Source organism: Glycine soja, chromosome 12 (assembly GCF_004193775.1).
Source record: "Glycine soja cultivar W05 chromosome 12, ASM419377v2, whole genome shotgun sequence".
Classification (NCBI taxonomy): Eukaryota; Viridiplantae; Streptophyta; class Magnoliopsida; order Fabales; family Fabaceae; genus Glycine; species Glycine soja.
The window spans coordinates 40,315,441-40,328,855 of record NC_041013.1 but is presented as its reverse complement, the minus strand read 5'-3'; the positions used below and the strand labels follow the sequence as shown (position 1 = coordinate 40,328,855).

General features: G+C 34.8%; 1 protein-coding gene across 1 annotated transcript; it reads right to left on the bottom strand.

Moving 5' to 3' along the window:
- Nucleotides 1–5,589: 5,589 nt before the first annotated feature.
- LOC114379027 (G-type lectin S-receptor-like serine/threonine-protein kinase At4g03230) lies at nt 5,590–13,415 on the bottom strand. Its single transcript, XM_028337587.1, has 15 exons — nt 11,937–13,415; nt 11,230–11,688; nt 10,819–10,947; nt 10,505–10,707; nt 10,198–10,408; nt 9,847–10,084; nt 9,594–9,744; nt 9,208–9,506; nt 7,872–8,104; nt 7,370–7,501; nt 7,077–7,279; nt 6,769–6,979; nt 6,418–6,655; nt 6,165–6,315; nt 5,590–6,078 (listed from the first exon to the last, which is right to left on the bottom strand). Exons 1-15 carry the CDS (start codon nt 13,207–13,209, stop codon nt 5,776–5,778), a joined length of 4,434 nt encoding a protein of 1,477 aa, XP_028193388.1. The 5' UTR covers nt 13,210–13,415; the 3' UTR covers nt 5,590–5,775.

The window sequence follows — 13,415 nt, the reverse complement described above, 5'->3', positions numbered from 1 at the left end:
GGTCTTCATCTTTTTCTTTGCTATCACTTCTAATTTATATTATAAACTAATAAAGACTAGTCATATAATCAAATAAATGAGTGATCACTCTAATTTATAGTAAAGACTAATGTTGGTAATAAAGAAAAAATTTAGGGACAAAAAGCTAGTAAATCCATTAATTTTATGTTTTTTTAATCTTTCCCTTTTTTTATAGATAGTTTTTTCTTTTTAATTGAGAGTGTGATTTAGTATGATATTGTTAGAGTTTTGTGGTCTTAGTCCCACATTGTCTGGATTGTTAGAGTTTTGTAGTCTTAGTCTCACATCGTTTGATTTGTAAAAATTTGTGTCTCATTAATGTTATATATAGAGATACCTTATAAGCTTTTATATGTGCAAGTAATAAAAGTTCTCCTAGTGTATCCATGGACCTAGGCACATACATTGTGTGTTGAACCACGTTAAACTTTGTGACTTTTCTCTCTTTCTTTTATCTCTTTCTCTTCTTTTATTGCTCTATAATAACAACGGGTATAAAGAGCTTTTGGTTACTCCACGTGATATCCTTAGTTTAAAGGAATTAGTGGGAGTCTCCTTAGTTTAGAGGAGGCAGTGGGAGTAATGACATTAGAAGAGGGGAAGGTGAAGATCGAGAAGTTTGAAGATAGAGATTTCAACTTTTAGAAGATGCAGATAGAGGATTATCTATATAAGAAGAAGTTGTATCAGCCCTTATCAGGGGTTAAGCCAGACGACATGAAGCAAGAAGAATGGAACTTGCTGGATCGAAAGGCTCTTGGCATGATCAGATTGACATTAACCAAGAACGTCACATTCAACATCGTAAACGAGAAGACTATTGCAGGCTTAATGAAGGCATTATCAGATATGTACGAGAAGTCGTCGGCAGCCAACAAAGTATACTTGATGCGCCGGTTGTTCAACCTCAAGATGGGAGAATGTATATCTATAACTGATCATATTAATGAATTTAATAGTATTCTTGCCCAGTTGGAATCAGTGCAGATTAAATTTGAGGATGAGGTGAAGACATTGATTCTATTGTCATCACTACCTGATAGTTGGGTTGCAACTGTTACTGCAGTTAGTAGTTCTACAAGGGAGAACACATTAAAGCTTAGTGACATTTGTGACTTGATCTTAAGTGAAGATGTTCGCAAGAGAGATTCAAGAGAATCTTCCAGTCATGTTTCCAATTCAGCATTGAATACTAAAGGCAGGGGAAGGACTACCCAAAAGGGTCAGAATGGTCGAGGCAGATCAAAGTCAAGAGGGAAAGGTCAGAGAAAATTTCAAAGTGGCATTACTTGTTGGAATTGTGACAAGAAAGGTCACTTTAGCAATCAGTGCAATACACCAAAGAAGAACAAGTAGCACAAAAACAAGAAGCGCAATGATGATGAATCCGCAAATGCAGTAACTAATGAACTTGATGATGCATTAATTTGCAGTTTGGATAGTCCTGTTGATTCATGGATCATGGACTCAGGTGCGTCGTTTCACACCTTTATGAAAAAAGTGAGATCTTCATGCATATGGGATAGCCTTATGACTATCATAAAATAGGAAACATGGATCGGAGTTGGATGAAAGCAGTGGGGTTGAATAGTTCTTGCAATTTGCTACACAACTACAATGTTGAGATATTATTGACTTCTTGGTGGATTTTTCCTACACCTACTCTATTATTGTTTATGTTATGTTTGCTATTTTGAGTTGTTGTATTTAGTGTTCAACCAAAATTCAAATTGTATTCCGGTTAAGGTATTTGTATTTGTCAATTAATTAAAGTATCTCTTTACCAATCTCGCATTAAAATGAATGCATGTAAGCTTCTAGTTGGATTTGAAATTTGTTGATGGATTGACAAGTACACCAATTCGTCCTAAGTAGTAAAGTTAAAATGAAAGTTTGAGTGTCAAGTTTACAAGAACCTTGTTTGTACTTAGGTAAATGAATATTCAATTAAGAAAAATATTTGAAAAAAGGTTGTGAGAAAAATAGTGAATTAATTTAGCAGAAAATTAAATAAGAGAGAAAAACAATTATAAAAGTAAATTAATTAATTAAAACATAAAAGATTGGAGAACCAACTTATTGTAGAAGTAAATTCAGGAAATGAGAATATTGGGAACTTAGCTTACCAAAGTTACTCTTAGCAAGATTAAATTTCTTATGTATAGATAAACACACCTGTTGCATTTGTTTTAGCATCTTGATCCAGGCCTTCTTATATTAGGGAGACTTTTGTTTTTCTCTAGCTGCGGGGTATGCCCCGTTTATTGTTGTATCCTTTTGGATTTATTATAATTTACATTTCCCCCCAAAAAAAATGATTTTTCTCTATTTATAATTATTCTAATTTATACCTACATCTACTTATATACTCTAATCAAGATCTCTCGAGTGAATGAACCTAATTTATCTATTTTCTCTCTCAAATCTCTTTGCAAAGATAAAACAGTAAATTGCATTAAAAATAGAGATGTATAACGGGTTAAACAAAAATCAACCTATCCCTAGTGATGACTTTATTTAAATACATTTTTCCAATTCTATTAGAAAATAATATTTCTCAGTGCTACCCCTAAAACTTACCATACAAATGAGTGATCAAACCATAAACAATAATATTAAGCACAAGAAAGGATAATGCAAAAGTAATAATATTAAATAGATGGGAAGAGAAATTACATCAAAAGTAATTTGTGTCAAGTTCCCAACAAAAAAGGATTTAACTTCTCATTGTCATGGGAGGCTTTACAATTGCAAGAGAAAAATATTTAGTAAAAAAAGGATTTAAGAAAGGGAATGGAAGGAAGGAATGACTCCTAATTCTTATTTCTCCTTCTTCTAGCTTTTGTCTTTTATAAGGAATTGTATTCTCTTCGAATTTCTGTGTGTTTTCTTCCTTCTTCTCTCTCCTTCTTTTATAGGTTCAAATTAGTTTAGTTTTCATGCAACCTTCACTCTAAGCTCGCTTGCCGCGCTTAGCGAGTATGAGAGTAATCTCGCATTAAGCACGCCTCTTTCCTGAATTAGATTGCTTTCCTAAATTAGTCTTGCTTCCAGCTGCTAAGCGCGTTGAGCCTATGCTTCACGCTGAGTGCTTGGAATGTGCTAATTGTGATCTTCAAATTTCAAATTTATCCTTTTTTGCGCTAATTATTCACTAAGTATCATAAATTCATCAGTTTTTGATATTTTCTGTACAAAAACTTAATGATGTTAAAATAAAAATTATTTGCACAAAACGGAAGAAATAAGAGAGAAAAATTACCAATCCTTATATAATTTAATTCCAAAACATACCTATAAATAATAGTGATCAAAACTATACCTCTGATTTGTGGGTCATTTCCTTAGTAAGTTTGAAAACCCAGGATCACTAGTAATCCATATTTTTGGATCTGGCTAGACATGGGAAATCGTGAAATAATTTGAAGCATCTTAATCGGAGCTATTGTGTCTAGTTTGTAAACTTGTAATTAATTACTGATACAATCAGAATATCATATACTATTTAATATTTTTTGGGACCATGTGTGTGTGTCTAACTTCCAATTGAAGTCTAGCTGCAAACGTAATGTTTTCTCATGAGTATTTAGATAGTCGGTAAACCATTAAAAAAATGACATAGAATGCTAGATAATGCATGCCCGGAACCATATAAGTCCTTGGATTGATGTTCATACTTGTGCTTGGCTAACTTTTGACTTGACCTTTTAGTTTAATGCATGCAACTACCATTCTATGAAAGGTAGACATTGTTGGAGAAAGAAGTAATTGAACCTTGTAATATGGAACATGAGGGCCTCTCAAAGAGTTTAAATCCTTATTATAGATATGACTTGGAACCATTTAGTGTACGTATAGTGATTATTTTACTATTCTATTTTCTGAAATTTTCCAATTGGATCACCTGCTTCCAGTGATGTATTTACTCTTACTCTTAATATATACCACCAATCTTGGATGCTACTAGACTACTTTTGTTAGTAGAAAGAGAATCTGGGTTGAGGAGGTTCTCAAATAAGTCTTTTCCAGTTTTACAATTGTAAGAAAGGAATAATTTTTACAATTTTAATGGCTATAATGGCTAGAACTTCTTCAGCGTATTTTGCTATTATATTTTGTGGTATTAACTAGTAAGAAATATTATTATCTCATGAATTCATGATTTCCTTCTGTCAATTGCAAAGGAACAATAGTGGTATTAAGAGGAAAAATTTATTGTAAACATCAATTAATAATTTATTGATAATTATTAGAGCAAAAACAATTTAGTAATATTTTATTACAATCTTTCTGAGCCTCGATGACTTAAATTATAGGTTTAATTTTATGTAAAAGATAATAAATATTAAAAAAATAAGAAAATAACATTGATTATTAAAAAAATTGTCTTAGAATGTTAAGATTTTAACATGATTTTTTTTACTAAAAACTGTCTTAGAATCCTAATGTTTTAAACATTTTTTAAATAATAAATAAAATTATCTATGACGATTCCTAAAAAAATTAATGTAAAAATTGACATACTAAGATGATTGAAAAATCATCGTAAAAAGTATTTAATTTCAATATTAATGACTTAAAAAAGACAATTTTAGAATCATGGTGGAATGCGCTAAAGAACCGACATCAAAAACATTTTTTTTTTCTTCTAATATTGATAGTTGCTTTTCATGCAACATTTGGACATGAATCTTGTGGAGAAGTACAATTATGGTTGATATCTTTCTATCCTGGACAAGAGATCTGACCGGTAGTTTATTTATTATATATTAATTAAAATAATTGAAACTTGTAGATGATTGAACTTATTGCCATTGCCATATGATTTATATATTCTTAATTGAATCTTCTAGATGATAGTCCTTATGGTATGGTATTGTCTTGTGAATTAGATGGATTGAAACATAAAGCAGATGAAAAACATGATTTCTGTATGATTTATAGCTGAATTAATATATTCTTGAGCAGCACCAACTACAAAAACGTGTGAACCTTGCGGCACATATGTGATTGCTGAGCACTGGGCAAACTTGTGGAGACCCATGTACAAGTTCAATTGCACCAAATCGACGGGCGGCGTTAGCTTCATGATGCCGGGAGGAAAATCATACCCAGTTACTTGGATCGATGAAGATTTCAAAATGCTTTTGATTCAAACAGATGGTTTATATATGTGTAATTCTAGTTCCTGCTATCAAAATTACACAGATTTTCAATTTAATGTAACTGAGTGCATTGAAGATGTTGGAATAAAAATCAATTGGCTAGCAGCACCAGAACCACCCTGTAGTAACATTATAGACGGCAGAGAAACAAGGGAAGGAGTAACCAAGTGCCATTGTGATTTAAAATATAGGTGGAACAACTCAATCATGAGTTGCACCCAAGTTTAGCATTTTATTTTAAGTCTCTCGACCACTTAATTATATGCAATGCACATTGTAAAATAATTTACAAATTCAATTTGAAATCGAGATAGATGTGATTTATAAGATAATTATGGTAAAAATTAATAAATTTATCATATTCATAAATGTGAATTTTCTATTAAATAACAATATAATTTTCTTTACACTATATAAACTATTTTCTTATTAATAAATTATAAGATAACAAAGAAATACAAAAGTAATCTTTACACTATATATATAAATTATAAGATAAACTATTTTCTTTACTCTAAATTATTCTAAAATACAACTAAAATATCATTAAATATTTTTCATGTATTTCAACCATAGCCTCCATCATGGACTATCGACCTTCTTGATAACTGCTGTCAAATTGCAGACTTGTTTCTGGTTTGCTAGAAGAGGAAGCTGAGCTAGAATGACGCTTGTTCACAAAAAAGGTTGGTGGCGTGGGAATTGGCTTGGTTACTGCCTCTATGTCAAGCATTGACAAAACATTTGACATAGTAGGTTGATCACCTGGTTCATCTTGTATGCATAATAGCCCAATGAGTGCACACTTAATAAATTGATTTTCGTTGCATGTTTCACCAAGAGATGGGTCCATTAAGTCCAGTAGCTTATTCTCTGTCCATAACTTCCATGCCTGATACAATATGTCCATAGAAATTATTGACAACTCAACATATCACAAAACACACATAACCCAAGAGTACAACACAAGAAACATACATGACCCAAAAGGCTAGAAATTTGTTTGGACTGATAGAATCCCGTGTTTCTTTTCCCACTAAGAATCTCTAGTAGGACTACTCCAAAGCTGAAAACATCGGATTTGAATGAAAAAAGTCCATCCAAAGCATACTCTGGAGCCATATATCCACTGCAAAAAAAATTTAGTTATATGTAGCAAGCATTTGTAAAATATCAAACTCGATAAATTAACAATGACACATTTACAATCACATATACTTAGTAAACTTACTAGGTTCCCACTACTCTCTCTGTACTGGCTTCCGTTTCTTTTCCCCCAACTATTTTGGCAAGACCAAAGTCTGATATCTTTGGATTCATCTCCTCATCTAGAAGAATGTTGCTGGTTTTCAGGTCTCTATGAATCACTCTCAATCTGGAGTCTTGGTGAAGATACAACATGCCTCCCGCAATGCCTACGATTATCTCAAATCGTATTGGCCAATCCAGGAGTAAAGTTCGTGTCCGGTCTTTCAAGATATACATTTCACATTTCAAATTAAGAACAAGGTTAGTGAAATTATGATTGTAATGGTTGAAGAGCACTTCAGGGAAGTTGTATGATGGAATATGCGATACTGACCAAATATAAATGAGTCCAAGCTCTTGTTTGGCATGTATTCATAAAGTAGGATTTTTTCATCTCCTTTAATGCAATAGCCCCTGAGTCTAACAAGGTTCCGATGCTGAAGTTTTGCAATCAAAATAACCTCATTCTTGAATTCCTCTAAGCCTTGAGTGGAAACACTTGAAAGCCTCTTTACAGCTATGTCTTGACCTCCAGGAAACGTTCCCTGGATTAAAAAAATTCATATATCATGAGGAAATTTTGCATGGACTCAATGCTATTGCTAGATTGATAATGAAAGTTAAATGAACTGAACCAATCACCTTATAAACAGGCCCATAACCACCTCTTCCAAGCTTGTTAGAATCGGTGAAATTATCTGTGGCTGCTAGAATGCTTGCAAAAGTATAACAGGGAACTTCAATTCCTTCAATATCTTTTTCTTCTAAACTTCCTAAGCCAATCAAACCTTTCACACGTTTTTCGCTCTCATACAAACTTTCCTGAATTTGGGTGCTTGCCCGATCTGAACTCAGCAACAAGACATATATAACCTTGATTACATGTCTGAAGATAAAAGATTTTTAATGCAACATGCAAAATTAAAAATTACTACCAAGCTTATGAGCTTTTTTCTTTCTCCGGACAAGCACAAATGCTGTTATGCATGCCAGAATAGCCATGGAACCAAGAATTACTGTAAGAATCAATGCCAGTCGGTGGGTTAAATGCTCTCTTGACGGCTCTTCTGTTCAAGGAAATAAAATGTAAAAGTGAGATAGTAAATACCATTATAATTGTACTACCAAAATAGCTTGAAATGGAATCTTAATTTATTTAGTGATGACATTGTTTCAAAGGAGTTTGGAAAATCCAGGACATGGACCAATTCCAGATCCGCGGGAAACAGTAAGAAAATCATAAACATTCGGAGGAAAAATCTCTTGATTCTTTTGAAAGATTGCTCTTATTTGGAATTGAGAATTTGATCAACAATGCTTTCCAGAAGAAGGTAACACATGCAAGTTAAATAAAATAATTCTGATCTAGCAAACCTTTATGGTATTAATAGAGAAAAACAGAAAAGTGTTGAAGAGACGTTTAAATAAAATGCTAACCTTCGGTGCAACTCATGATAGAGTTGTTCCACCTATATTTTAAATCACAATAGCACCTGGTTTCTCTGCATGTTGAATGGGGCCAATTCATGCAGTCCATAGGCCTATTACAGGGAGGTTCTGGTGCTGGTTGCCAACTGAATCTAACTATTCCAAAATCTTGTATGCAATCAACTACATTAAATGGAAAATTAGGTGTGTTATTTTGATCTCTTGAGGTTGAACAACCGGCGCATCAAGTATACTTTGTTGGCTGTCGATGGCTTCTCGTACATATCTGATAATGCCTTCATTAAGCCTACAGTAGTCTTCTCGTTTACGATGTTGAATGTGACGTTCTTGGCTAATGTCAATCTGATCACGCCAAGAGCCTATCGATCCAACAAGTTTCATTCTTCTTGCTTCATGTCATCTGGCTTAACCCCCGATAAGGGCTGATACGGCTTCTTTTGATATAGATAATCCTCTATATGCATCTTCCAAAAGCAGAAATCTCTGTCATCAAACTTCTCGATCTTCACCTTCCCCTCTTCTAATGCCATTGCTCCCACTGCCTCCTCTAAATTAAGGAGACTCTCACTAATTCCTTTAAACTAAGGAAATCCCGTGGAGTAACCAAAAGCTCTCGATACCAGTTGTTAGTATAGAGCAATAAAAGAAGAGAAATAAATAAAAGGAAGAGAGAAAAGATATAAAGTTTAACGTGATTCAGGACACAATGTATGTGCCTACGTCCACGGCTATACTAGGAGAACTTTTATTACTTGCACATATAAAAGCTTATAAAGTGTCTCTATATATAACACTAATGAGACACAAGTTTTTACAAATCAAGGGATGTGAGACTAAGACTACAAAACTCTAACAATCCAAGCGATGTGGAATTAAGAACACAAAACTCTAACAATATCATACTAAATCACCCTCTCAATTAAAAAGAAAAAACTATCTATAAAAAAAGGAAAAGATTAAAAAAACATAAAATTAATGGATTTACGAGCTTTTTGTCCCTAAATTTTTTCTTTATTACCAACATTAGTCTTTACTATAAATTAGAGTGATCACTCATTTATTTGATGATATGACAAGTCTTTATTAGTTGATAGTATAAATTAGAAGCGATAGCAAAGAAAAAGATGAAGACCTTTAACTAAGTAAAATTTTATATTAAAAACTTACGTTATAAATTCAAAATGGTGTATGCACTAAAAAGACAGACAGGAAATCCAAAATTGATCCTTAAAAATAATACAGAATACTCTAAATTGTTATAAAATACAATTAAAATATCATTAATTATTTTACACGTACTCTAACAATAGCTTCAATCATGCACTATCGACCTTCTTGATAACTGCTCTCAAACTGACCTATATCTGGTTTGCTCGAAGAGGAAGCTGAGCTAGAAAGATGCTTTTTCACAAAAAAGGTTGGCTGCGTGGGAATTGGCATGCTTGCTGCCTCTATGTCGAGCATGAACAAAACATTTGACATAGTGGGTCGATCACTTGGTTCATCTTGTACGCATAAGAGTCCAATGACTGCACACTTAATGAATTCATTTTCGTTGCATGTTTCACAAAGAGATGGGTCCATTAAATCCAGTAGCTTATTCTCTGTCCATAACTTCCATGCCTGATACAATATGTCCATAGAAATTATTGGTAAGTCAACATATCGCTAAAATATGCATAACCCAAAAGTGAAACACAAGAAACATACATGACCCAAAAGGCTAGAAATTTGCTTGGACTGATAGAATCCAGTGTTCTTTTTTCCACTAAGAATCTCTAGAAGGACTACTCCAAAGCTGAAAACGTCGGATTTGGTTGAAAAGAATCCGTCCAAGGCATACTCTGGAGCCATGTATCCACTGCCAAAAAATTATTGTTATTTGCACCAAGCATGTGTAAAATATTAAACTCAGTAAATAAACAACGACACATTTACAATCAAATATACTTGGTGAACTTACAAGGTTCCCATTACTCTCCCTGTACATGCTTCAGTTTCTTTTCCCCCAAATATTTTGGCAAGACCAAAGTCTGATATCTTTGGATTCATCTCCTCATCCAGAAGTATGTTGCTGGTTTTCAGGTCTCTATGAATCACTCTCAATCTGGAGTCTTGGTGAAGATACAACATGCCTCGCGCAATGCCTACGATTATCTCAAATCGTATTGGCCAATCCAGGAGTGAAGTTCGTGTCGGGTCTTTCAAGATATACATTTTACATTTCAAATTAAGAACAAGGTTAGTGAAATTATGATTGTAATGGTTGAAGAGCACTTCAGGGAAGTTGTATGATGGAATATGTGATACTGACCAAATATAAATGAGTCCAAGCTCTTGTTTGGCATGTATTCATAAAGTAAGATTTTTTCATCTCCTTCAATGCAATAGCCCCTGAGTCTAACAAGGTTCCGATGCTGAAGTTTTGCAATCAAAATAACCTCATTCTTGAATTCCTCTAAGCCTTGAGTGGAAACACTTGAAAGCCTCTTTACAGCTATGTCTTGACCTCCAGGAAACGTTCCCTGGATTAAGAAAATTCATATATCATGAGGAAATTTTGCATGGACTCAATGCTATTGCTAGATTGGTAATGAAAGTTAAATGAACGAATCAATCACCTTATAAACAGGTCCATAACCTCCTCTTCCAAGCTTGTTAGAATCTGAGAAATTATCTGTAGCTGCTAGAATGCTTGCATAAGTATAACAGGGTACTTCAATTCCTTCAATGTCCTTTTCTTCTAAACTTCCTAAGCCAATCAAACCTTTCACTTGTCTTTCACTCTCATACAAGCTCTCCTGAATTTGGGTGCTTGCCCGATCTGAAATCAGACATATATATATATATATATATATATATATATATATATAACCTTGATTACATGTGTGAAGAAAAAAATATTTTAATTCAACACGAAAAACTAAACTCTTACCAGGCTTAGGGGCATTTTTCTTTCGCCGCACAATTGCAAGTACTATTATGCATGCCAGAGTAATAATGCTTATTAAAATTATTGTAAGAATCAATGCCAGTCGTTTGTATGAACGATTGCTCGGTGGCTCTGCAGTTCATTTAACATTGTTTTAAAATTCAACGGAGTTTGGAAAATTCAGGACCAGAACTAATCTCTGCTACACTCGGAACAGTAAGACATTCATAAGCAAACGGAAGAAAATCTCTAAAATGTTGCTCTTATTTTGGAATTGAGAATTTGATCAACAATGCTTTCCAGGAGAAGGTAAGGCATGCTAGTTAAATAAAATAATTCTCATCTAGCAAACCTTTATGGTATTAATAGAGAAAAATAGAAAAGTGTTGAAGAGACGTTTAATAAAATGCTAACCTTGGGTGCAACTCATGATTGAGTTGTTCCACCTATATTTTAAATCACAATGGCACCTGGTTCCTCCTTCACTTGTTTCTCTGCATGTTGAATGGGGCCAATTCATGCAGTCCATAGGCCTATTACAGGGAGGTTCTGGTGCTGGTTGCCAACTGAATTTAACTATTCCAAAATCTTGTATGCAATCAACTACATTAAATGGCAAATTAGGTGTGTTATTTTGATCTCTTCTGGAACTACAGGAATATGAAGCATCCGTATGAATGAAAAACGTTCTGGTATCTTCTTCGATCCCAGTAACCTGGTATGATATTCCTTTGGGCATCATGAAGTTAACGTGGCCTGTCGATTTGGTACAATTGAACTTGTTGTACATGGGATCTCCACAGTTTGGCCCAGTGCTTAGTGGATAAGGAATCTCATATGTTCCGCAAGGTTCACACGTTTTTGCAGTTGGTGCTGCACAACAATATATGTAATTCAGTGATAATAAATCATGTGGCAATCATAATTTGCATCTGTTTTTTGCAGTATGTATTTGTGTGCGTGTGTATCCAAAATAAAAAAGTGCCCCAGCACACCGCTAATGATTTTTTGGTTTACCAAATTAGGAATTCTGTGTTATGTTACCTCCCTAGTCGCAACTATTAAGTATTAAGTTGGAAACAATGTGAATCAATATGTTTACCAAATAATAGATGAATTACCTATATCTGATCTCTTAACGAGGATAGAAAGATCACGGCCACGATCGTACTCCTCTACAAGAGAAGATAAATTCTGTGTCCAGATGTTGCATGTAAAGGGACTGCGATCACCGTATGTAGACGTATGATATGAATATGCCTGGCAAAGGGGACACTTGCTAATGCAAAAGGACTGGCATTCTGCTTCTGTTTCTGTAAAAATTTCATTGTCTGGGTTTCGTACTTTTATGTTGGTTAAGTTGAGGAATGTGACGTCGGTGTTGATACACGATGTTGATTTTCTCACACACCCATGTCCTTGGAGCTCTCCCTCAGGAATGGGAACGAATCCTGGTAAACATTTGCAGCCAATATGGTTATTTCTGTTACATATGCCAAAGCTCCCGCAAGAATCATGAATGTCGCACTCGTCAGCTGGCCCCCACCAGCGCTTTTCCCATTGCCCTTCATCCTCATCCCACTTGAGAAATTGTAACTCCCCACTGGAATTCATTAGCAGCCTCGATTTCTTGTAATTGTAAGGCTTCGATGTATAGATGGTTTTGTTTGAAAAATTGTGCGACCTAGTACCCCGGGTGGTGGTGTTGCCCAACAAATTAGATACTACTTGGGAATTAACATCTCTGTCGAGTTCGTCAAGGTCCCAGTAGATTTGTGATAGCTTTTGCACTGCGAAGCTTCCCCTCTCGTCCTCTGGAGCCAGCGTAAAGGTGAAGTTACCAGGTGCCGGGGCAGTGGAGTTTCTCCATGAAGTCAATGCTAAACTTGCATCCATTTTCATGCCAGGAAGAAACGTGTCTGTTGGGTTCTTGAAACTCTGCCACAGGTAATTACTGTTTCCCGAGTTATCGTCCATTAGTACTAGGTTCCCTGATTCTAGGAGCTTCAGTGTTCTGTTTGTGGACGAGGGTGCTTCAATTACAGAGGACCAATGCCTTTTTGACGCACCTTCTACCACCAGATTTCCATCCTCTGCAATTCGCAAAACACCACTAGAGTCTGAAACAGGCTTGACTCTATTTGCAACCCATACCACTGTTTGTGGTTCCAACCCGTGATACCATATCCCCAAGTAGTAGCTTTTTACAACACTGCTGCTACCACTTAAAGGAAAGAAACCAAGCTCAAATGTGCGGTTAGATGAAACAAGGTTCTCCAATGAGTTCAGAGTTATCTTCTGGCCAGCCTTCAAAGTATCTCCAGTGGAACAGAGTTGGAAGCATAACACCAAAGAAAAAAGAGAAAAGGAGAACAGAACCTCATCAGTTCTCATGTCTAATACAAACCTTCTAATTTTGATAGCTAGTGTCCCTTTGATCCTTCTCAAACATTTGAAACCAAATGCTATCAAATCAACTATTATTCGAACCTCTTGTTAGGTGCCATTGTTGACCCTTGTATGAGGTATACTATAAATTATAAGCGTAGTAACTACTGGTGAAAGGAGAGAGGGAGGAGAAAATAAAACAAAAGCAACGA